At 36.6% G+C, this 26,092-nt stretch overlaps 1 protein-coding gene across 1 annotated transcript in view; it reads left to right on the forward strand.

Annotated features, from left to right (window-relative positions):
• ATP13A3 (ATPase 13A3) overlaps positions 1-26,092 on the forward strand; it is a 59,913-nt gene that overhangs the window by 23,926 nt on the left and 9,895 nt on the right. Inside the window, exons 4-26 of the mRNA XM_050902624.1 lie at positions 1,473-1,646; positions 2,482-2,652; positions 2,971-3,041; positions 6,781-6,861; positions 8,667-8,736; positions 9,607-9,741; positions 10,549-10,621; positions 11,382-11,513; positions 12,533-12,712; positions 15,675-15,832; positions 16,504-16,692; positions 17,622-17,683; positions 18,276-18,426; positions 18,888-19,004; positions 20,048-20,065; positions 20,165-20,318; positions 20,405-20,525; positions 21,753-21,877; positions 22,808-22,986; positions 23,458-23,580; positions 23,664-23,743; positions 24,418-24,460; positions 24,558-24,667. Of these exons, the coding sequence (XP_050758581.1) occupies positions 1,473-1,646; positions 2,482-2,652; positions 2,971-3,041; positions 6,781-6,861; positions 8,667-8,736; positions 9,607-9,741; positions 10,549-10,621; positions 11,382-11,513; positions 12,533-12,712; positions 15,675-15,832; positions 16,504-16,692; positions 17,622-17,683; positions 18,276-18,426; positions 18,888-19,004; positions 20,048-20,065; positions 20,165-20,318; positions 20,405-20,525; positions 21,753-21,877; positions 22,808-22,986; positions 23,458-23,580; positions 23,664-23,743; positions 24,418-24,460; positions 24,558-24,667 (2,717 nt within the window). The remainder of the gene's footprint in view (positions 1-1,472; positions 1,647-2,481; positions 2,653-2,970; positions 3,042-6,780; positions 6,862-8,666; positions 8,737-9,606; positions 9,742-10,548; positions 10,622-11,381; positions 11,514-12,532; positions 12,713-15,674; positions 15,833-16,503; positions 16,693-17,621; positions 17,684-18,275; positions 18,427-18,887; positions 19,005-20,047; positions 20,066-20,164; positions 20,319-20,404; positions 20,526-21,752; positions 21,878-22,807; positions 22,987-23,457; positions 23,581-23,663; positions 23,744-24,417; positions 24,461-24,557; positions 24,668-26,092) is intronic.

The raw sequence follows: 26,092 nt of genomic DNA on the forward strand, positions 1-26,092 counted from the left end.
TTGTCCTGGAAGATGCAGCAGTTAGCTTTAACAGGAAAATAGTGGCAGCTGATCTTTAAATTTCTGGCCCATTCTAGAGACAGCAGAAAACATTTGGAGTATATAGGGATTTTTGTTTTAAAAAATGGTAGATTCCTGTGAATTGAAGTCCTTGTTCCTTCTTTGTGCACGCTGCTAGGAAAAGCTGCTCTTCACTAGATCAGCTCTAATACAGAGAGTAGGCAAATACACCTTACAACAAAAAATGAAACTGAGATGCTTATGGTCTGATCACTAAAATAAATGCTTTTTGGAAGAAATAATTTTCTTTTGCCCCAAAAGAAGCATTAATCTCTCCCACTATCTTTCACCCGCCTGTTTTTATTGGTAAGGAGTGAATATTGACTCCAGTGTTTTGGGGGTAACAGATAATGGGTTTTGTCTCTGCTTTTTGTCAGCTGAGAAGGCTGTAAAACGAAATTGTTGAAAAGCCTTTTCTTAGGAAAGGAGTTTAAACAATTTCTAATACTGTTTAATGAAAAGTACAAAAAAACTTGCAAAAAGTTGGTGTCAATATGAACAATGTGGGTGGGACTCGATGGGAAACTTCATTGCCCTTTTGCAGCAGGAAATATAATCTAATGATGTAATGTGAAACTCAGGAATGTAACACAGCATCTAGTAAGTCACTGAATTATTTTCTGTTCCTGGCTGATACCAGGTTAAGTTGGTACTTGCCTTTGACCAAGGCACACTTAATACTTTGTGGGTTTTTTAATGGGAGAAGAGGATTTTTCCAGCTGGTGCAAGTTACAGAACCTTTGACAGTGCGGCTTGCAGTTTCTGATGTTTCACAGTAGCATTTCTTGTTAAATGGCAGGGAAAATAAGCCAGTTTCTCTACTAAAAAGTAGAGTTTGACAAATATATTTACATGCTTGTTTAGGAAGTATGAAATTCTGCTAGCAACAAAAACTATGTATGCTAGCAACAAAAACTAATGCTATGCTAGCATTCAAAACTGTGTATGCTAGCTAATCAAATGCTGATGTGGTAAAATCAGCATTTGGCAAAACCAAATATGCTTTTACTCTTAACTGCTTAGCTGGCTTGTGCTGGGTCGTGGTCAACAATTTGGTTGTTCACTGAGAGTTAAGGCAGGTTGTGTCGCAACCTAAGTCCTTAGGGAGCAATGCAGAGAGGAGATGGGTCCTGTAATGAAATGTTGTAAACAACGTGTATGCTCTGCCTTTCTGAGGCTTTTACTGATGTTTGTATTTCTGACTGAGCAAAACAGTCCTCCTTTTTGTTGCCTCCCTGTCACGTATTAAGTTTTTAAAATCTTTCCTTCCCCCAGAAAAGAAAAAGGAGAAAATGGCTTTGAAATTTGATTTGCTTTAAATACTGCACTTTATGAAAAATTAATGTTGGCTTCCCAAGCTAGAGCAATTAAAAGGGTCATTGTTTGTTATTTATTTCTCTGTTTCCATGCAGGAGATCTATGGTTATGATCTGTGTCGTTGGAAGTTGGTGCTAGTTACTGTAGGAGTGATCTGTTCTGGTGGCTTTCTTCTCCTCCTCCTCTACTGGATGCCTCAGTGGCGTGTGAAAGCAACGTGCAAAAGGACTACGCTTAAAGACTGTGAAGTGGTTCTGCTGAGAACAACTGTAAGTCTATAGGAGGGTGCGCTTCTCCCAATTTGCAGTGGCGCGCTTCTCCCAGTTTGCATTTGTTTCACATCCCTCTTGCTGCTTGCTAAAATACACAAATCCTTGCATGCAAGGTAGGCATGGGTTTGTTTTACAGCACTGCAGAACTGTGCTCCTTGGTACGGTACATAGTTTTGCTGCCCATATGGGAAGACTGACAGCTGTTTGCAGAGAACATAGCAAAAAGAAAGTCTTTGCTTTTGCATTTTAGGAATTAAATACATGAATGCTGTTGTCATCAAAAGTTGCAGAACAGATACCTTGTTCATATAACCTGATAACATGATTTTCAGGTTTTCCCTCCCTTGTTCAGGAACGATACATTTGTTGAATTAAGGTGTAACTGTGGACCCAAGTGTGGTTTGATTTCAAGTGATTTTCTTCCTCCACAATTGCTGTGTACAGTCCCTTGTTATGATCTTGTGTTAAGTTCTCAGTTACTTGAAGTTGCAGGGTGGGTGTAGCTGAATGCATAGGAATCCCATAGTTCCTCCTACGATGGAACAACTATATTAAATTGTGAAGGGCTGAAGATGTCAAAATTCAAGTACCAAGATTCATTGCTTAAAAAAAAACCCCACCCAAATCTTCCAGTGCAAAAAATACGCTTTTAGAATTGTGGAAAGAAAATATATTCTTAAGGTAGCTGAAACTAACTTGGGGATATCTTCTGTAGTTATATATGGGCTCTGCTAATCTCTCATCTGTTGTTGCCACATTTTGCTACAGCTGTTGTAGTAAAATGCTGTTTAAATGGTGTTTCAACCAACTCATTTTTTTCCCTCTTTTTAAGGATGAATTCAAGATATGGTTTTGTGCAAAGGTTCGCATTATGCCTTCTTTGGGAACCCATCCTTTACAGAATCCTAATCCTATTGTACACAAGGTTTCAAATGGCCATGCTGTTCATTTCTGTGAATCTGCTGCAGAAGAGGATCAAAATGATTTGAAAAAATATTTGCCTGTAAGTAAACCTTCAATACTACGCTTGCTAATTTTCAAAGTATCTCAAGTAGTATCTAGAGTAAACACACACAGAGTACAGTACACATGAGCTTTTAAGTACACTTTTGTCTAAAAGGCTAAGTCATTCTTTGGGTGGAGCACAAATCTTTTCCTCAATAACCTGTTACTGGAAATTGTGGAATGCCTGAAAAATTATTTTGAAAGAAAACTGTTCATTTTTCAGTGAAGTTTTTCTAAATTCACTTTCTACTGCTGTCAATCAGAAGAGAGGTATTAAGCAGTGCTAGTCTAATATCTGTGTTTGTTGCCCTTGCAGATTCGTTATTTCACACATCACAGCGTGAAGTATTTCTGGAGTGATTCAGTTCAAAGTTTTGATGTTGTACGGTAAGAATACTTTTTTCTTTTGTGTTGTGCTTCAAACTGCCTTTTTTTTTTTTTAAATACAATAGCATGCCTAAGAACATGGTGAAAATTGGTATCATATTCTGACCAGCTGTTTTAGCTCATTGAGTCTTTGTTTGAACCATAGTGAGAGCAGGGAGATTTTAACTCTGTGAGACTTTGGAAGGAAGGTATTTGTTTCATCTACCTTTATCGAGCATGATTTGTATAGGGTGACAGGCTGCATGTCTCTGCAGGCTTTTTGCCTGTTCTTGGAGTGTTATTTGAGAATCAGAGCACCTGTTTATAGCCAGTAGTTCTCCTTCTATAAGCTCTTAAAAATTTTCCTTTGATGGAATAACTTACATTTTTTGCATTGCTGCTGAGCTAGACCGAAAAGGAGTATCTAGGAAGAGGGGAATTCACCGAATATCTTGTTGCTCACCTTTGTGTAGGTCTGCTGCTACATTTTAGTCCAGTTGAGCTGCATTTGATCCCTCTTTTGTTACTCTTTAGTAACAAAAACAGGCCTCTTGCATTAATAGAAGATGTCTTTTAGTGGGCAGTACTAGCTGCACTCACTGAATGTGATGCACTGTATTTTCTTTTATCCAGCAGTACTGTTGCACAATGTTAGGGTTGAAGAAAGTTCTTTTTTCTGATGCTACTGATAAGGCCTTCTCATAGTGCTAACAAGTTAAATGAACACAGGCTTCTCCGTTTTTGACAACGGCTTGTTAAAATAAGAAGTTCAGATCAGAAATAAAACCTCTTTTTAACTTAAATCAGTGTTCACTGCATTGAACCATCATGCGGAAAAGTCCAAGCACTACATACAGAAAAAATTAATGACCAGTGACTGAAGGAAAGAAAAATAGCCAAAATTTCTGTAAGAAGAAACATACTCTGCAAATGTTTCCTAAGTTTTTGAAAAAGGTGTGTGCAAATAGTATAGAAAGTTATCAGCAACGACAACAATTTAAAGAAATTATCATAATACAAGCAGTTACAAAACTGAGCACTCCTCCTCTGGGAGAGTGGAAATGTCTCAGTTCATGTGTAAATAATTAAAAGCTTTGTATGCATTTTTTATGTTCAGCCTCCCATGAATTACAGTGGTGCAGGTAGTGACGCTTGTCATTTTGCATTACAGGGTCCCGTTTTCATGCCTGTAGTGTTGCTAATTTAAACTGTTCAAACGGCATATTTCCCACAGATGAGATTTTAAAAAAAACCTCAAAACTATACTTTTATGCTAAGAACAGATATGGGAAAAAATCATATGACTCTAAGTGTTTAGAAAAAAATATTGTTCCTTAGTGTTAAAGCAGCAACTTGAAACTTGGTATTTGTTGGCTGTTTGACTGTGCCTTTTGATGTTCTTGTGATAACTCAGCCAATTTATAAGCCCCGGAAAAATCTCAGATATGCCTGTGAAGTTTTGTGAGCATTTATTCAATCACATTCTTGCTGATATGCCAAACTTTCATTTGTTTGATGTATTAGCAATGACTGAGCCTTACCACTTGTTTGGTCAGGTACTGTAGCTGAGCTGGACACCATTATTTAGCAATGGGATAATAAAGAGGAGAAACAGCTGGATCTGAGACATACCTGATACTGGCAGAGTACTAAGTCACTTTTGCACAAGATCAAATAAGAATGAGAGTTTGCTATAACTTTTCTCTAAAGTGGATTAGATATGATCATGTAGTGAAATACTAGATACCACCTGTGAAATAATAAATACTAGATACCACCTGTGAAATAATAAATACTAGATACCACCTGTGAAATAATAGCTGAACTTACGAATGATAAATATTCTGAAAAGAAGTCTTAAAAATTTGTCCTTCATCAAGATACATAAACTGAAGAGCAGATTAATAAAAAGCAAAAAACAGAAATTGGTATTACCTAATAATGTGGTAGAGAATCAAGTTAATACTTGTAAAGAGATGGTATATGAGGCTGAGGGCTTTATAGTAAAATCTGTAAGGCAAGCAACACAGTTGTAGTTGTGATCTAAGCACAATACTGCATCATGAAGATAGATTCACTCTGTGTAGTGAATTATGCAAGTATCCAGACAGAACAGTTTGATCACATAATTAAAGACTTAGCACAATACAGAAGGGAGGCAAATTAAGATTTCTTGGGCAAGTAATTCAGTTATGAGAGCTTGAGTTTCATATCATTGTTCTTTTTATAATAACGTAATATTAAGATCACTGTTTTAAACACAGGAAATGCAAGTGTAATTGTTCTTAACTGAATCAGACTTGGTCACATAGCCAAAGAGGATGCAACTTTGACCTTGTATGTCTGTTTTGTTTTAGCTAGTGTCAACTGAATCTGAGTGAGTTGATGAGTGCTTTATGTAATAAACTGTGTGCACACAGGGATTTTTTTTAAATGCCCTGGGAATTCAGTACTGTAACGTTATGTTAAAAAGCAGGTAATATACTGCTGGAAGCTTTGTCTTTGCATGGACATTATGCACATAGGTATGCATATTTGCATATAAAGCACTTAGTTTTAGGGACCCTTCTTAAATGCACTGTTACATTCCTTTTTGTGCAGGAAAAGAAAAATTGAATCATTTGGGATAGAATGGGAGGAAAGGCACAGTTATTAACAGAGAATTGTGTATTCATCTAAAAATCGTAATTTTAAAATCCTTGAACTTGAAAAATTTTAGAGAAACCTTGTAAATCTGTGGCCAGATGAACACATTAACATTTTCACCTTCCGTTCTTTTATGAGAAGTAGGCAGAAACATGGTCCTAGCCTTTGCAATAGTGAGGATGTTTAAAGCTTTCCCTGTATTCTAGAGAATGGAAGTAATTGTTGCTATATGTGCACAATAAAGAGTGTTTTTTTTCTTACCTGGGACAACTGTGAATTCTTTTTAGTAGATAACTTAATAGATATCCAATATAAAAAAGACTTGTGTTGAATAATGCTGTTTTTTTCATGTCATCTGTGAAAGCCTTTGGGAATGTAACGATATTTTCCTGTGCATCCAAAGTATGGCTGCTAGAAAATGCCTGGATATTGGGCATTATATGTCCGATTTACTGAGTTTGGTAGTTGAAATGATCCCATAGCTGTAAACATAATGATGTTTCAGGTGTGCTGCTTTTCTGCAGATCTTCTAAATTATAGCATTTGCTTTCACAGCATGTAGAAAAGTCCTGTGAACATGAGTCTTCCAGTGATAAGGAAGTACTTAAAATGTAGACTGTACTTTACCTAGTCATGGATAAAATTTTGATAGCAAGATGCTGCAAAATAGCTTCAGTATAGATGTATTTGATAAATTGATTAGTAATTATTTCTAAAATGCTTCCATTACTACTTAGAGACAAATGAAGATAATTCGAAGAAATATTAATCCATATTGATTTCATATAATGTTTTATACAACTTGCTCACTTTTTAGAGGCCTTTGAATACTAGCTATGCTAGTATTTTACTTCATTTAAGTGTATCTCCATTTTGATTGAAATAGATATGACTATTGTACAGAGCAAGACATGTCAACAAGAGAACTGCTTTTAACATCTCATTGGTATATGCGGTTGTGACAAAAATAACTAGAAAAACATTAATCCATAGACTATGTTCTTTTATAATACAGTGTAACTCTTGGCAAAGACCTAGCTCTCTTGAGTTACTGAATACTTCATTTTAAACATCAGGTTTCTTAAATATCTCATTGACTTTTTCCTTTACTTAGAGGTCTAGATGAATCTACATTCTGTTCTTCAATTCATAATGAACACAGCACAGGACTGACAAAGGCGACGCAAGATTACAGGTAATATTACAGTGTTTGAGGGAAGAATTGTTTTCGTTCCATTGCCTGTGCTCAAAGTGTTAACAAAACTAGAAGACTATTGAGTGATTAGTGTTTACAGACAGGCTCTTATACTTCCTTCAAAGAAGGCTGTTAGATGTATGAAATTCTTGTTTTTCTTACTTATACGTTGAGTAGGAACTAGACTCTGATATTGCGTTGACTTACTTTTCTTAAACTACACTGACCATGGGAATTGGAACTATTGCTTAAAGTAATTCAGAATAATTTCTGAAATTGTGCTTACTACTTTTTGAAGTAGAATGAGTGTGCAAAAAGAATAGCAAGTAGTTATGTTTTCAACCACACTGGCAGGTATACAGTGAAATTTGGCAGTTGATGTAAGACAAAGTAGTTATTTTTTCCACATAACTCACCTTTAAGTGACATAAACGTTACCATAACATATTGTCATTGTTGAAGGGTGTGTTATGGGTTCAGAGGCAAATAGACTGATTCCCAGTGGAAAAGTCCATCAAGAGTTTTTTAGCTGGAAAGGTGCTCATTTGTATCAAGCTGCAGATTGTTGAAGGCTTGAAGGGAACGTTGAGGGAGATCACTCTGCTGCTTCTTGTTTTCTTTTCCATCCTTCGCTAGTGGCCATTGTGAGAGAGGGGATAGTGTGCTAGATGGTTAATAAGGAATATTGGATGCCAGGAAGCAGTGAACCTGGCCTAAACCGTAACTAATTTCTTATTTTAGGAAGATCAGGCTGAAACTTCCCAGGTCTCAGGACTTTGGCTTTAATTTTAAAAACTTAGTATCACAGGCGTGTCCCATAGCTTGCATGGATCTGTCTCTGGTTGGTTGGGGCTAAATGCATTCCCCACTTTTAATTCTGGTTGGCAAGAAAGAACTGGGGGGAAAAAAAAAAAATTAACATGCTATTTTAGACTAACTGTGTAAATATGCCTGTTGAGGGACACAGCTGAAGTGCATAGGTAGAGAAGAACTTAGTCTAGAAAAAACCTTTAAAATGTAACGTTAATGATACATAGTTCAGGGATTTCTTAGTTCTCAAATGTGAACAGCAAGCTGGAATATATATTGTGAAAATGTAGATATGTACTTAATTATTGGTGTTCTAATTTATTGATACACTACCCAAACTAGAATAGTTTGGGTTCTGTTGCATTCCTGGCTGTTTTTTGCAAATGAGACTTCTTAGAGTTTAAAATATGGAAGCATCTGCTTGCTCATCATTCCATTTTCTGTCAACTTGTGTCTTTTCCTACAATAAAAGCCTTTTCCTTAAGAACATCCTTTAAGGGCTTCTTCATGTCAATGTCATTTAACCAGCTTAGATCCCATCAGAGGTTAGTTTCTTGCTCCCCCTTTCATGATTTGCCTTTCTTCATGCTAAGAATAAAACTAAGATACAGAACCATGAAAACAGTGTCTTACTGCAGGGTAAGAGTTAACACTTGTTTGAGCTTAAGTTAATGAGAACCCCATATTGGCTTTCAGAATGACATATTTAATAACACTGGACCTATACACAGTTCACAGGGAAATCTTGTTATGAAAGAACCTAAAAATTAAGTTACAGTTTAAATTGAAGTATAAAATATTTATCTTTGTATTGGAGCATCTCACTGGGTAAATGTTTTATGATAAACACCTTTTGAAACAATATGATAAATAAAAGAGGCCACAGATTAAGTAATATTTTATACTTTCTCATATTAATGGAATTACTTTGAAGTGAATAAGATTTCTAATAAAAATTTTAACTGTCTTTCAATATTTTTCTTCTTTTAATGCAGAAAAACATTCTATGGAGTAAATGAAATTGCTGTGAAAGTGCCTTCCATTTTTAAGCTTCTGATTAAGGAGGTAAGATCTTTTCTTTGACAAATTAAAAAAAAAAAGTATATTATTAAAAGTTACTTTAAGTACAATGACTGTTGGACTGATCTTCGAATAATAATGTAAACCAGAAACCTTCTCCCAGAGCCCAGCACTGTAAAGCAAAATGATATGGACCTTTATTTTTGAGCTCAAACTTAAGAGGCCTCAGCTGTAAGCTCTTCAGAGTTCACAACCTGGTGCCTTAGCAAGGATGTTAGAAAATGTGTCAGAATTCTTTGAGAGGGTATGCATTTTATTTATTTTTTGTTGTTAATTTCAAACATAAAATGACTGATGTGTTCTTCATTATCAGCCCAGGGATTATACATTACAACATATGTATCAAATCAAATGTGTTCTTGCATATACTTTTGTTGGATTTGTTCCATTTTCCTTGTATCAGGTGGATTTGAATAATTGACTTGTTATCCATGTGCTATAATAATGTGTGATAGAAGCTTTTGAACAAAGAAACTCTCCAACCTGAACTAACGGAGTAAGAACTTGAGGTGTCAGTGCATTTATTAATAAGAAATAGACAGTGACATCCAGATTCATTTAAGAATTGTAACTTCAGGTGCATCAGATGTTCCTATCATTTTGCTTTGAGGTGTAGGGGAAAATGCACACAGTCTTAAAAGTATGTATTCGTGTATTATTTTAGTGAGAACTGCTTTTGAGGGGTTGAGGAAGTAGTGAAAAAGAGGGATCAGTTTGGCAAAACAGGCAAAAATCACATATAAGGAACTGAAAGGTATATCTCCTTCGTGGAGGAGGAGGAGGATTCTGACTCTCTTCTGATGGACAATGCATGTGACCTTTTGGTGTAACTTTAATGTTCTGTCACTCTTCTAGGTTCTCAACCCTTTTTACATTTTTCAGTTGTTCAGTGTGATATTGTGGATCACTGATGAATATTACTACTATGCATTAGCAATTGTGATCATGTCTGTAATATCCATTATTAGCTCACTCTACACCATTAGAAAGGTAAGTTCAAAGAAAACAGATGCATCTTTTCAGCTTTTTACTGATTGATTGATTTTGTTGTGAAATTGCCTACAAATCTTTAAGAATTTTTCAGAGGTATATAGGTAGAATATTGTTATAGGTTTTCCCTCTTTGAGCTGAAAGAATTTGGATTTACAGTTCTCTTTGAGACTCTTCTCTGCTGACTTTCCATGCTGTTGAATCAGTAGGTTGACCTCAGATAACAGAAACACTACCTCACTTAAATAGAACCCGGACACAAGTTTATGTACCAAGTTGTATTGACAGTAGCGATTCCATCTGGCATTGTTTCCTTCTGTTTGAAAAAGTCCAACGGAATTGAGCACCAGCCAAACGTGTGGATTGTTAAATTGGTGATGCATTTTTCTCTGCAGACTTAGCTGTAGCTGATGGAAATAAAAGTAGTAATTATCCTTAAATTACAATCTCTGAATTCAGATGAGACAAAAAAAAACCCCTCTTACCTTAATCCAAGTTCATACAACTACGGCAGTTTTTACTTATGTATGTTAATGACTAAACAATGTTTTTATAACATTTTGTGTGGCAGTGTATATTTGCTTCCAGAATGCTGTTAAAAGTAGGAACCTGTACAGGTTGATGCACTCTGACTTTATTTGCCCATAAGTTTCCTAAACAATGTTGAAGAGAATGTTTTGAGTAACATTTTGTTGTAAAAGCATGTTAGTAAAACATCTCATCACTTCTACTTGTAGAGATAGAATGTGCATTTAGAAGACGACAAGCTGTGCTTTTAAATAACGAACTGTTTTCTCCCCTTTGCAGCAATATGTTATGTTACATGACATGGTAGCAGCTCACAGCATTGTCAGGGTTTCTGTCTGCAGAGGAAACCAAGGTAAATTTCACAGGCGATTTGGAAGGCTGGGTTTAAATCGTTCATTAAGTGTGAGTGTAAAGTTGGTGTGCATCTGTTCTTTCTTTGATCAACTTGAAATGCTTGCATTTCTTAGCAAAATTGCGTGGGAAAAGGAGAAGTTGCAAAGTGGAATTTAGATAGGATAATCATCTGTTCAGGATTATCCTTCTAGATGGTATTTTTAGCGAGTATCAGGTTTGTTGTAGATTAGGTGCTTGTCCTACTCCTGTTTCTCATTATCTACCACTCGACTTGTGTAACTGTCATTGTGGTTTCTTTTTTGGCCTAAAGATGCGCATGTGTTGGGTTTCCATTACAATTTATTGCCCAGCAGGGGCTGCAAATTGATTTCTGGACTTTTGCTCATTTGGATACCACAGTAGTTGAAGATGGTTAGGTTATGGTGTGTGATACTGTTTTGTAAGACATGCATTTGTATTGGACTTGCGTCTTTATACTGAAGTTATACTGTAGTTAATTGTTAATATCTTTTGTACAAGCTTGATTCCTTTCATTTGTGATGATGAACTATATCCATGTGCTCTAGAGTTTAGTCTGTGACGGAATTGGATTTATCAATGGCTTTTTCTCTATCTTTTCAAAAACTTTTCATAATACCATTAATAAAATGGAGTATAATCTTAATTGTCCCCACCTGGATCTTGGCTGTGAGGATCTTTATCAGGTTTTGTAGATGGTGGCTATTTTCAGGTAAACTTGTTTGTGTTTTAACACTCAGAAATAGAAGAAATCCTTTCCACCGACCTTGTGCCTGGAGATATCATGTTAATTCCATCTAATGGGACAATTATGCCCTGTGATGCAGTACTTCTCAGTGGTACTTGCATTGTAAATGAAAGTATGCTAACAGGTAAAGTAAACTTGATACAGTTTTGTGTAGCTAAACGTATTAGTTTATACTTGTGTGCATGCTTAACTTGCAGTATGTTCTAGCAGAAGTGGATATGTTTATTTTGCTTGAAATGTGTATGTTCTTGCAATTACATATGCTCCTAAGTACCTGTGTTCTGCTTATCTGCAACAGCTGCCTGGTACTGCTTGGCAACTCCAAAAATGAGTGATGGTTTCTTGTTGAAAAGCTTTCTTCTTGATAGCTGTCTTCCTGCCTCTTGACTTGGTGTTCTCAGTGCAGGTTGAGTTCTGCAGTATGTTTCTTCAGAGAATTTTTGCCCAAACTTTTTAGCTGCTTCCAAGAATGAAGGTAGTGAGTAGAATGTTCTACTGTATTTAAAAACAGAAATTATTATCTCAAGTTGTGCCTGCATACTCTGAAACCAGGGACCTGATGTATTTGAAGGACAGCTTCAGTGAATAGGATGGACTTTTTGTTATTCGTAGGATAATCTGTCCAAACTGGCGGCATTTAGAAAATTGTAGTTCAAAGATTGTGTGTTTTATCATGTTCAATTCTTTGAATATACTTGAGCCTCTTGCTGCTGCTAGCAATTGATAAAAATTGATTGCAGGCCTAGCTTGAGTGTACTCAGTCACCAAAGGAGCTGAGAATAATTTTCTTCAGCTTCTAGTCTTTCTGAGTAAAGATGGGGTGATGCCTTGCAGCAGGAGAAGGAAGCTTGTCCTGTTTTCTTTCAATGAACTATATTTTACGCCTATCTGATTTGAAGTGAGAGGCACAAAAGCTGTATCGGTGAATAACGAATAGAGTTAAATAGGATTTGGATAAGGAATCTGGTGAGCTGAGGCTAGTAGGTGAGAGAGTCTGTAATAACGTGCTGAAAGGAAGATGACTTCTTCCGTAAGTCTGCTTCTGTGCTGATGAAGTGAGATTATATTTTTCTACTTGAAGTCGTGAAGGAAAAAATGTCTAATCTTATTTGATCTTGCTTAGAGACTCTTTTTCCATTTAAGGTGAAAGTGTTCCTGTCACAAAGATTAATCTACCAAATCCTTCAGAATGTCCGAAAGCAATGGGAGATGAAATATATAGTCCAGAAGTGCATAAACGGCATACTTTGTTCTGTGGAACCAATGTCATTCAAACCCGTTTTTATACTGGAGAATTGGTCAAAGCTCTAGTAGTGAGAACAGGTATCGATTGTTAAGTTTATCACTTGTTAATGTACTACTCGCTTTTGTAGGTGTATGTCAACTGATACTTTGGAGTATTGGGTTGAATGTTGCTAAGCTTGGATAAATGAGTATACCCCAAATAATTTGATAAAGGTCTTACAACAGTAATAGAACTAGGTAATGGCCTGGAGAGTATCAATTGGCAAGCAAGAAAGTGAATCAGTCTTTAGCATCAATTTAAAACTTAGTCTGAAGGCATTTTCACGTCCTTTAGATGTCTTTTACGGTGTGTTGGTTGAACTACATATGCCTCTCTGAAAAGGTTTGACATACCATCGGATTGGGTGGGTAGTGGGGAACGGCTTATTTTAGTGGAGTTATTGGCAATGTCAAATGTTTTCTTTGCCCATAGTTTTGTCAAAGAACATAACATTTGCTTAAAAAATGTGTTCAATCTAGCCCTTTCTACAGAAGTGCTTATTCACACTAATATGTTAAAGGTTTGGTTTTAGGTGATACAGATGTTCTATTAAAAACAATTGCACAGACTAATGTAGTTGCAGGATTCTGCTTTAGAAAGATGATCTTAAGAAAACCACCACAAAATAGATGAATGTAAGCTATAAACCAAGCTACAATAGAATTGGATAGAATAAATTTGACTGCATTCACTAGAATACCACTTAAAGCAAGTTTTCCAACAAGTAACTTCATCCTGATTAGCCTCTTCTTTCTCTGATGGCTTCTTTTCACCTTCTGTTAGTCTGTTTTAGCAGTAAATGTTATGATTTTTTTATTAAATTCATTAATGTCTTTCTAGAGGCTTTTATTAGTCTTTTTTTCAAAGAAAAATATTTCCCTTCCCTTGAACACATCTGCCCTTTAATAATATCCATCTCAACTTCTTTTGTTTCTTAAATAAGAAATTTTATGTGCTTAGCCTGATGTGTATATACAGATAGGTGGTCCAAAACAGCAACAGCAATGAACTGCTGAAGACTTATTTCTTCTACTCTGCGGGAAGGATAATGCTTTTTTTGGAAGTCTGGAACTCTTACAAGGAGAATTGTAATTGCTTCCAACACACTGAGTCTTACTGACATCTGAAGTAATTTTTTTCATCTAGTCTTTCCCCATGACAGGTCAGAGTTAGCTCCTATGTTGTAAACAGGATGAATTTAGCTCTGTGGACCTTGTTCAGATTTTACATATGGACAAGTACACTTCTCCTGCTATGACTATATATAGAGAGAGGAGCAAAGGGATATAAAATCCTCTTTGTTCTCCTGTCTGGTTTACAGATGGCTTTTAGGCAAGTAGGGAATTGCTCACTCCACAGAACTGGATAGATGTCACAGTGCTTGTAGCTTCTTGCTCCTAGGATGTCCGATAGTAAGAACGAAAGTAATTCTTACCTAGTGAGATACAAGTAAAAATCCCTTTATGTGAGGGAGGGAGATGCCACGAAATTGAAGATGATAGAAGATTTAGTCCTTAAAAGAGTTCTAGGAGAGCAGAACTCCGTATGGTTGTGTGCAAAGACATGTAGTCTTAATCTTATAGTAAATCAGGATGTAAGATTGATCTGCTGGGGCTGTACTCACAGTACTCTTCAGAGTTAAGCCTTTAACATGAAATGTTTGATGTTACAGCTGAAATATACATAAAATACCGATGACCTAAATGTATTAATTTTTTTTGCTCCTGAAACTCAGTTCATGGATATGTTAGTGTGTATGTCATTGTGGCTCCTATTGTAATTGTAAAGAATTCAAAACTGGTGATTTTTTTTAGAGAACAGAGATGTTCACTGAAGCTATCTGTATGCCCAGTGTGTTCTCAAGAGACCACATGAGGTTTTCATTTATTGTTTTACCCTGGTGTGTTCTAGCCTATGTGGCTACAGAACCTTCTGCAAAACCATTAAAAAAAAATCAAAGGTAGTTCTGATTTTTTTGACTGCTGTGTTGTATTGCAAAACATTCATGACTAAATACTCAAGTACATACTGACATGCTGAACTTCTCTGAACAGGCCCGTGGCTTGTATTCTGCAGTAGCAAATTCAAAGCCTGGAGGCTTCATGCCTTATTCCTCTTGTGATGAACTCATCCTCTTTTAAGACTGATGCAATAGCTGCTTTGTTCTGGTAGAATCTTGTATGCCAGATACCAGTGTGGAGGGCTTAGCCTTTGCTGGGAGGGCTTAGCCTTTGCTATGATGGCTTGAAGACTGAGAAGCTGTCAAGGAGCTGTCAATAATGCCAGCAGACCTGACATTGATGTTGAGGTTGTAGTAGTAGACTTTGAAGTCTAAGCAGATACAAAATGTTTCAGGCATACAAAATTGAGCGCTGGTGTTGGCCTCTTCACATGTTGAGGCAAAGGTTGAAGGAGGATCTCAGGGTATCTATTGGTTGTCTGACTCTAAGACTCTTAGAAGTCTAGTCTCCTAGTTTAGGTGACAAAATGCTATCAAGAGGTGGCTTTCTCCAGAAGATGACTCTGTGTACTGCAGTTTTTTCTGAATCTTTCCTTCTGGCTGTCAAGGGAGCTTACAGAGACTTGCCATTTAAGTACTTAAGGTTGAACTCTATGAATAACTTCTCCCCACCCCCCTGCCCAAGGACTGGCTTAATTAGACATCTAATAAATACACCCACTAGCTCTGCACTGTGAGGGACAAAATGCAGTACAACAAACTGTTCCAGGCCAAACCATTTGAGAGTTTACTGCTGCTGTAGAAGAGGGGTTCATTTGCATCAGCTGCATGTCCTTGCCATAGGAGAGAAGCACTTAGCATGATGTGCATGTACATTTTTGAAGCACCTTAATTACAGTATTGCAAAACATCTGTTACTGTATATTGAGAAACAGTCTTAATGAAATGAGTAGCTTAAGGGTTTCATTGAGGTTTTTAATTTATTTGAATAGCTTTGCTCTTGTTTATACTTTTAATAACTTAGTCTTTTTTATTTCTAGGCTTTAGTACTGCTAAAGGACAGCTTGTTCGTTCCATACTATATCCAAAGCCAACTAATTTTAAACTCTACAGAGATGCCTATTTGTTTCTGCTGTCTCTGGTAGTGGTGGCAGGCATTGGGTTTGTTTACACTATTGTCAATAGCATCCTAAATGAGGTATGTTTTCATTTCTGGTCCAGAACTGCTGTATTTTAGAACAGGGTTGATCATGATTTCCAGCACACTTCAGATGATGAGAAACAATTCAATTTTAAGTGAAAATTTCTTTGCTTTATTTTGTATTAATGGAACGAGAGAGACAAGCTTACTGAGAACAAAATTCAGCAGAGAAGCAGAATTTGAATATATTGCAGTGAAATTTGAGTTTACCTCAATTTCTGTTGTCCCAATTACTAGACTTTTATCTTTATTATACGTAAGATTACCGTCTGACTGATACGCAGTTGGAAGAAATAGGATACAGCACATCTAAAGCATGCTGCAGGCAAAAAGATCCTTACCAAGAAATTGATAACTGATAACCTGATAAATGTAATTTTTTTCTCTCCAAAAATTTTGCATTATTCAGTTACTGTTTTAAAATAATGTATTTGCAGGGGAAAAAGTGAAAGCTTGAAGTTATGGGTTGTGGATAATTTAGGACTGGATTATCATGGTTGCTGATGGCGGGTGAAGATTATGCTAGGTTTCTGGGCAATCCAGAACATGCTGTACTGGGGAAAGCAATGTGTGGATTTTGCTTTTGGTAACAGTGTTGTAATGTTTCAGTGGGATAGTGAATCTTTAAATGGTGAGTTCTTGTTCATTAACTCTGACCTTTATTGCAGGTTCCAGCTCATACCATCGTCATAGAGTCTCTTGACATTATCACTATCACGGTGCCCCCAGCGCTCCCTGCTGCCATGACTGCTGGCATCGTTTACGCACAAAGAAGGTTGAAAAAAATTGGCATTTTCTGCATCAGTCCACAAAGGATAAATATCTGTGGCCAGCTGAATCTTGTGTGTTTTGATAAGGTTAGGTGAATTTTGAAACTTTGTGTTGCCACCTGGAAAGGCATGGTATTATAAACGGGAATTCATGTAGACTAGCAACTACAGGAAAATGCATTACTTCTGTATAAGTTAGATCATTTTTGTTGTGTTAGCTTCCAGGTAGTCAGTGTTTACCACCTGTTAGCTCACTTAGTCTGCTCTAAAAAGTTGTTATAATACAGAGCTGCTTTCTTATCTCAAGACTCCCAAGTCCTAACTTACTACTGGCACCCCAGAAATGTGAGAGTTGGGGTCTGTTAAGAGTTTTATTCAGTACACAGGCTTCTGGAACATTGAAGTGTGAGGTCAGACTTGTTTCTCATTTTCATTTATTTCAATGAAAAGCCAAACCAGCATATTTTGTTGTTATTCCTTAATGGAAACATGAGTGAAAGACCGTAATGCCACTAGCCAGAATCCTTTACTTTTAGCTAATTCTTAGATAAAATCTATTTTCCTCCTTAGATTTTTAACTAAAATCTTAAGTACCCACACTAAATATATTATTTCCCTTGTAAATATATTCCAGTTACTGTTTTAGCTATGTAAGAAAGTAGTACTAAGGGTTTAGTACCTATTTCCTCTTGCCCCCAACCCCTGAATATAGAGATGTTGAGTTATCGTCTTTGGATTTTAAGGGTCTATTTCATTTGTCCTGTCTCCAAGGAGGGGCATGATTGCTTTGAATGTTTTTTTAAGTTATTTAACAGAGTTGGAACTTAGTTACTAGCAAAAAGCAAGGGAGATACTGTATTTCCTGTCCTGAAGTCTTGATTTTTAAGTGAAAACAAAATAAAATGTATTGTTCAGGTGTAATTAGTTTAATTAGCTGTTAATTTTTGCTTTACTTGAGGATAACTTGTTTCTGAAGGCCTTTTTCTTCTTGCCATGCCCCTTGGTTTATTTTGCAGACTGGCACACTTACTGAGGATGGCTTGGATCTTTGGGGAATTCAACGGGTGGAAAATGCTCGGTAAGGGTAAGATCAGAGCTGATAGCAAATATGATACTTAGTTGTGCTTTAACAGTTTCAGCCGAGTAGAACAGAAAATTCCATTTGAGCTCATATATGTTTGCATTTCTGTAATGAGCTGTAAGAATGCAACTGAAAATATGGTTTAGGTGTAATGAAAGTTATAACTCTCTTATGAGGCCGAGGTGGAATTTAATTTGTTAAAGTCCAAGACCTCATTAGGTTCATACTGCAGAAATGATGCAGTTAAAGTATAGCATGTTTCCTTAATCCTGTCCTCCTAAGTGATGACTTTTTGGGCTGCTAAAATGAATTAGATTAGCTAATTGAGTTAACTACAAAGTGGTAAGAGGCCTCTGTATGAGGAATCAAACTAGACAGTGAATTAACAGAGAGTTTTTGAAGGAGACAGAAGTTGTGACTGTTTCTGAAGATTCCAGCCCAGAGTCTTAATCTGTTTTCTGTCATGTGTGAAAATACAAGTGAAGAGACTTGTGCAGTCAATTTTCTTCTGTTAATCTAAACAAACCTTTTGAATTGACTCATAATAAATAATTATAGTGCTAAGTATATTATTACTTCATTGTTTTAGTTTCCTTTTGCCGGAAGAGAGGGCTTGCAGTGAGAGCTTGCTGAAGTCTGAGTTTGTTGCTTGCATGGCAACTTGTCATTCCCTTACAAAAATTGAAGGGGTACTTTCTGGGGATCCGCTTGATTTGAAGATGTTTGAAGCAATAGGATGGGTAAGTGTCTGCTTGTTTCTCTTGAAACAATGTTTTTAAGATCAGTAATCTGAAATTTCCTACGCTGTTACGTACAACATAAGCCATTATATGCTGTTTCAAGCTGTAACTGTGAAATGGTGGGCTTTTGACAATGCCTGTGTGTCAAAGGAAGTCTTAATATGAAAATGTTCCTAAATTGTGGTCTGTGCAACAATTCATAGAACTGAAAGAAAGTGAAGAGCTAATTTACTGCTTTCTCACGTTGTGTGTGGCAAAGTTTCAATACATATAATAAACATGTAAAATAGCTAAGTGGATCTTAAGTGCTAAATTAAGACACTTAATTCTCACAGGAAATCTTGTTTAGAAAGATCATTGCACCCTGGGCTGACTTCCAAGCCTGTTTTTTTTCTGAAAATTACATTATGAGAAAATCAAAGTTAATGAATGTATAAATTAAATTATTATTGTTAATACAGGTTTTAGAAGAAGCAACTGAAGAGGAAACAGCCCTTCATAATCAAATCATGCCAACAGTAGTTCGACCCTCAAAACAACTTTTGCCAGAATCCAAGCAAGAAACAAATCAAGAAATGGTATAAAAATTCGAAGCAATTCTTTGAGTTAAAGTAATCCTTCATGTTAAACAAATACATTTTACCATGTGCTGTGGTTCTAGCTGATATAATTCAAACAGGGTCAAAACTGGGTGGTTTTTGATGGCAAAGATAGAGAAGACATGTTTAAACCGTTGTTGAAGGTAGTGGTTCAATATATGCCACTTTGAAGGTGAGCAGACTGATTGTCAACATTATTACCCTTACGGACTGGTTATAAAGTGCTGTAATGCTTTTTGAGTTTACGCATTTTAATATTAGTATCATTAACAAATTCTTATTGTGCTAATGAAGTGCTTAGGTGTGCTCACCTTGCAGTTTCAGTTAAGACAGTCGTTTGTTAATGTCACTGCACGGCACGGAATTCTTGCCACCGTTGTACTTTAGAGATGTATGCTTTAATTAAGTGCTGAGTTAAAAATAAAATGTACTTGGCAGATTTAAAATTTTCTTCTATCTGTATTTGGAAGTATTTAATACTTCAGGAGGGGAAATTTAAGCATGTGACTGTATATCCAGATTATCACAGAGCAGGGTAGGGTATAGCAAGTTGGTTCCTCTGTATAAAGTCTTATTCTATAGTAGATAGAAGCATCTTTTTTTGTTCAGAACTCAGTGTACATGCACAGCGGTAATTACTGTGCAGTAGTTGACATGTGAACGCTCTTGAAACTTATTACATGATTTTTTGGGGATATACTTAATAATCATGGCCTCATTCTGAAATACCGTAGTACTTTAATCATTTACATAGGCTAAACAGACACAGGTTGGACTGTGAAAGGTCTTGCAAATTCTAATCAAGAAATCAAGCTCTAAAGTCCTGCTATGTCTCACTTAAAGGATACTAAACAGATGCAGTGTATTCATATTCAGCTTTTATGAAATCCATTGCAAATACAATGTGACTTTATATTGAGAGTGTTGTGTAGATTCATTTACTGATTTATGTTGAAATAGTTTGTGGCTGAAAAAAATACTTAAATTAATATTTACAGTAAATGTATTTTTTCTTTTTTTAGGAATTGTTTGAGCTTTCGGTAAGTATGCTTTTTCAGTTAAGCATGTACCTCTTTTCCTAGAATGTATGTGGATGTAACCCTTTCCTTCCTTCCTTCCTTCCTTCCTGTATGACACAGACCAGTTATGAGATTGGAATTGTGCGCCAGTTTCCATTTTCTTCAGTTTTGCAACGTATGTGTGTAATAGCGAGAGTTCTAGGGGAGAAGAGAATGGATGCTTATGTGAAAGGTGCCCCTGAAGTGATTGCCAGCTTGTGTAAGCAGGAAACAGGTAAAGGAACAAACTATTTTTATTTCTTGTGTAGCTCAGCTGTAATATGAATAATTTTACTAACTCTAAACTTGACCTTTTTAAAGTTCCTGGTGACTTTGAGTGTGTCCTGGAAGAATACACTAAGCAAGGCTTCCGAGTTATTGCTCTTGCTCACAGAAAATTGGAGTCTAAGCTTACATGGCACAAAGTCCAGACTATTAACAGGTAAGAGTGACTTCACTTTTTTAATGAGTAACAGGCATTAAAAGCTGCATGCTTTGGATTAATTATGCAATGTTTATTTTTGTTTAAATCAATTACTACTCGTCTGTAGCTTTCTTCTGTCTTGACATATGCAGTTCTGTGCATTCTTTATTTGTACCCTGGACAATACATAGAAATTTAAGATAAGGAAGTTTTTCTGCAATAATGTGAATTCTGAGGAACATCTTTAAGCTTGACATGAATTGTAATATTAATTTTTTATGGTGTTTAATTTATGCTAATGTGGCAGAAAACCTCATCCAATTTCTTTGTTACTTGAACATACTTATATCATCTGCGTTTATTAAAGATAGTGGCATGTAGTGGAAACCCTCCTGTGCATGTTTGATTTAGTTTCTTCATCTACTATAGGCAGCAAGTCCATTTTCTCATTGCAAAGCTTCTCAGAAAGGTTTGGAAGGTAGAAAGGTTTCTTCCTTCAACGAGTAGTATTTCCTGTTAATTATTTTTCAGCTGGTCCTAGTTTTGTGGATAATGCTGTCTTTTCTATAGTGTTTAAAAGTGTAGCATCACTGTGAAAATGCCAGCTTTGACTCAGTTCTTTTGTATCGGTTCTGTGTACAAGATGAACTTTTTTGCAAAGCAGTACAAAGCAGAGAAATGGGTTTTCCAATTTCAGGTGTGAAAATTTATAGTAGCACTAAAATACCCAAGACCTGTAAATACACTGACTTTCATGTAAACCAAAGTTACTTAGTGGCTTTACTTAATTAGCCAATGTCTGTTAATCTTACCAGCCTTGGTAACATAATTTGGTGGCTTGTATGTTAAGGTTCAGCTAATTTGGAAATTAGAGATGTGCATTCTAAACAAATCTTAAAAATTTGGCTGTGAATGCAGTTAGCTTCAGAGCATTTTTTCTAGCAATAACCTTTTTGAGAATGTAACTTCTTTTAGAAGGAGTTCTCGTGGAAGAAACTAAAAATTGTGCTTGAGAGGAAACACCATTTTCTCATTCTGTTTTTCAGCTAAACCAAGGGAAATAAGTATAAGTGATTGTGAATGATGATATCTCTCAGGTCACTTTTTATAAAGCAAATTGTTCACTTTTCATGGTTAAAAATAAACATTTCCCTTTACTTTGATCAACAGAAAACCAGGCTCTTTAAGCTACATCTGATAATTGTAATTCTTCTAATGTTCTCTTCCTTGCCTCCTTTTCTGCAGAGATGCTATTGAAAGCAACATGGATTTTTTGGGGTTAATTATAATGCAAAACAAACTAAAGCAAGAAACCCCTGCTGTACTTGAAGATTTGCATAAAGCCAACATTCGCACTGTCATGGTTACAGGTTAGCATGTAAACATTCATAGTCAAAAGAGAAAAATCCATCTCTTTGGTCTTATTTTATTATAGTGTATGAGTCAAATTTTAGTGTCAATAGGCTGGGATTACACTGTATTTATAGCAAGAGGGAAGTTTAGAAACTATTGTGAGAATATTCAGACACCGATCTGTTTCTTTTTGGGTGAAAGTTGCTTTGAGATCAGAGCATCAGAAACCATATAGGGATTAGTTCTACTTCGTAGCTTCCTCTCCCTAGCTCCATGCAGAAGTTACTTTATACTGAGTTGAAGGATGAAGAAACCTTAGAGGTCTTCCAGATCAGACTAGGTGAAAATCCTGGTCTAATCTTATGACTGACCCTGCTTTGAGCAGGAGGTTGGACTAGATGACCTCCTGAAGGTCCCTACCATTTTGAATGATATTATGATAAGTCACTTTGTACTGGACTTTTTTTTGGTAAGAATGACTTATGTCCCCATAAGCAGGCTAGGTATCTCTGCTCAGTGTTTTCCATGCAACGTGTGCATTTGCTTTTTAAATCGCAGGTATTGCAACTTTGGAATAATGTTTTGATAGGCTAGCGATACAACTCAGTGTTTGCATGTTCTGTGACCATGTTTAAATAGCGTTATTTTAAATGGCTGCATGTTTTCTGCCTGATTTTCAATATATACTAAGATTTGGTCAATAAGAGATCTTTATGGATGAAAGAAGCATACAAAGTTTCTAGTGATGTTAGTGCAGGGGAGGGGTTTAACGAGCTAGGCTTTGAATTTTGTCTGTAGGCTTGGTTTGCCCTAAGGTTGTCACTGGTATGTTAGGCAGTCCTCCTAGTTTAAAACTGGCTTTGTTAGCTTTTCTCTTATGTGGAACATCAGTATATGCTATTGATCCTTTTCTAACTGAAGCCTTTCTAAATGCAATTGTTTAACAGGGGATAACATGTTAACTGCTATCTCTGTGGCCAGAGACTGTGGAATGATTCTACCTCAGGATAAGGTCATTATTGCTGAAGCACTACCTCCAAAGGATGGGCAGGCTGCCAGGATCAACTGGCATTATGCAGATACCCTCGCAAAATGCACTAGTTCATCACCAGCCATAAACTCAGAGGTATTACGAGCATTATTATGCCCTTAGAGTGTAAGCAGTTAGTTTTACTGTTGAGTTTCTTTCTTTTTATCTTATTCTGTTAAATAGCAAATCTGCTGTTAAGTGTCAAGTCAAAATTGATGTACTAGTTAACTTTCAGATCTTAAAATACCAAAGAGTAGTAAAACAGCTGGGGGAGCTAGTTTCTCAACTGTGATATGACATTTGACGTTTTAGTTGTGCAGGAGACAGGTTTTTTTTCCACATTTCATTCTGTTAAGACAGCTCTAGCTGCTTGTAGTTGAAACATTAGACCACATTTTCTTATTACTAAATAAGTGTTTTCATTGTGTGAGGTTTTCTTTCAAGTAACTTTCTTAGAAACCTCCTGTAGTGTGGGATCTCTAGGAATACCCCTCCGAGTATTAGCTTGAAATTACAAGGTATCTGTGTAAATACACTACAGCTAGAGTATTAAACTACTTTTGATAGGATATTCCAGTTAAATTGGTCCATGAAAGCCTTGAGGATCTCCAGGTGACCAAATACCATTTTGCAATGAATGGAAAGTCATTTGCAGTGATTTTGGAGCATTTTCAGGACCTGGTACCCAAGGTGAGCATTTTACTTGAGTATGGGCACTTCTGATGGTGAACAGACTTTGCCCTGTGAACATTAAGAAATCTTCTGTCTTCCAGCTTGTGTTACATGGCACTGTGTTTGCTCGCATGGCGCCTGATCAGAAAACTCAGTTGGTGGAAGCTTTACAAAATGTAGAGTAAGTATTTGCTTAAGCATAGAAAGCGGGAGGGTTGGCAGTGTCTGGTGTGATAGGAGGAAAAAATTATGTATGCTGCTAGCGGTTTTGCTGAATGAAAAAGGCTGGGCTAATATAACTTCCTTGAGTTGGTAAATCAACCTATTAGCTGAGCAGGAATGAAAGTAGTACCATCTGCTGGCTAGTTGTGAAAGTTTCAGACTTTTCATGAAGTTCTAAATGACGAATAACTAAACTGACTAACATTTTATAAATCTGGTTGCTTGGCTTAATAAACAAATCTGTCAAATGTCTTCTGTGTATTAAAGAAGTATTAATGGGATGACTTCCATTCACATATGGTCAGTATACTGCTGTCTGTTGGTGTCAGGCCTTGCAGCTATACAAAATACTACAAAAGTCTCTGCCTAGAGGAAAGGTGCTGTAGACCACCTTGGAATGATAGAGGGCTGATAACCATTATTGGTTTGATTAACCTGGCTAAGTCATGTTACTTTTCTGTCTACTTCCTTATATGTATAATGGCAACAGTAATTGCTTTCAGCATTAACAATCACTCATTATTATGCAAACCCTGAATAAATCAAATAATATAGAAGCATTTAATGAAACAAGCGAAATGGACTATGATTAGGGAAAGGTCCAGAATGCTGACATCTGTTTGGTTTTTTTAGTTACTATGTGGGCATGTGTGGAGATGGAGCAAATGACTGTGGCGTAAGTATATTTTTATTTTCCATACAGAACTGTTCAGTTAAATTTTACAGCGGAAAGCAAGTTTTAAAATGTTCTCTATTTCAATGTTAACTGGCAGGCGCTGAAGAGGGCACATGGCGGTATATCTTTGTCTGAACTTGAGGCTTCTGTGGCGTCACCATTCACTTCCAGGACACCTAGTATTTCCTGCGTGCCAAAGCTGATCAGGTAGTGCCACTTACTGTGAAGTTAAATGAGTCAGTGTAACTCGTTTTGCATACCCTGTATTAGTATATGTTTGATGCTGTAGGAGGCCAGTTTGAATTAAAGAAGCAGCCATACATTTTTAGTGGTTCTTTTTCTTTACTGAAGGTACGCTGAGCAAAGGCTTGCCATAGCATGATTTAGTATTTTGTTAAAAACCCTTTTGTCTGTTGTCCTGGTTTCGGCTGGGATAGAGTTAATTTTCTTCTTAGTAGCTGGTGCAGTGCTGTGTTTTGGATTTAGTGTCAGAATAATGTTGATAACACACTGATGTTTTAGTTGTTGCTAAGTAGTGCTTATCTTAAGTCAAGGATTTTTTCAGTTTCCCATGCTCTGCCAGCAAGCAGGTGTGCAAGAAGCTGGGAGGGAGCAGAGCCGGGGCAGCTGACCTGAACTAGCCAAAGGGGTATTCCATACCATGGAACATCATGCCCAGTATATAAACAGGGGGGAGCTGGTTGGGAGGGGCGGATTGCTGCTCGGGCATCGGTCAGCAGGTGGTTAGCATTGTGCATCATTGGGGTTTTTTCCTTTTTTTTTTTCCCCTGTTCTTTTTTTTGTTGTATTCCTTTTCATTACAGTTATCTTTCTTTATTATTATTGTTAGTATTATATTTTAGTTTAGTTATTAAACCATTCTTATCTCAACCCATGAGTTTTACCTTCTTTCCTGATTCTCCTCCCCATCCCACTGGGAGCGGGGAGGGAGTGAGGGAGCGGCTGCGTGGTGCGTAGCTGCTGGCTGGGATTAAACCGTGTCATCTGTGTAAAGTTAATTTTTTAGAGCATGAGCGAGCTTCTACACATTGGTATTTGATTTGATGTCTTGGTGACTGTGCTAGTTTCCATAAAGGCTGTGTGTAATTGCAAGCAGTAAAATTCTTCAGACAACTGCTCGGCACCATACAAAGTAGGAAACAAATTTTCTAAATAGAGTTTAACTAATTTTTGATTCTAGAATTGGAAGTTAGGTAATAATTTTGGATAAAGGTCAGCCAGAGAAGAATCTAGTTAAGTCTGTGTGGAACTAATGAAGTAATGTGTAATCAGAAACGTTTCTGAAGTCAGCAGCTCTGTGGCTGACTGCATGTTCATTCAATCTGTGTAGTAAACTAGTGCTTCATAGATGCTTTTCCAAGCAGACCTTCATTTTAAAACCTCTGTTGGAAAACCACATAAAGTCCAAAGAACACCAAAGTAAGGTGGTGGCTCAGTTCAGAAGGCATGCTCACAACTTTGATGTACTTGGAAGTGTACCATTCTGACCCCTTTTTCTCTGTATGTCTTCAGCCTAATGTCCCGCAAAGGGTTTGCTGATGTTTAATTGCAGCTAACGTTTTGCTAAGCAGAATTTAACTGCTTGCACAGACAGCTTTCCAGTTACATGAT

Source organism: Gymnogyps californianus, chromosome 10, assembly GCF_018139145.2.
Source record: "Gymnogyps californianus isolate 813 chromosome 10, ASM1813914v2, whole genome shotgun sequence".
Taxonomy (NCBI): Eukaryota; Metazoa; Chordata; class Aves; order Accipitriformes; family Cathartidae; genus Gymnogyps; species Gymnogyps californianus.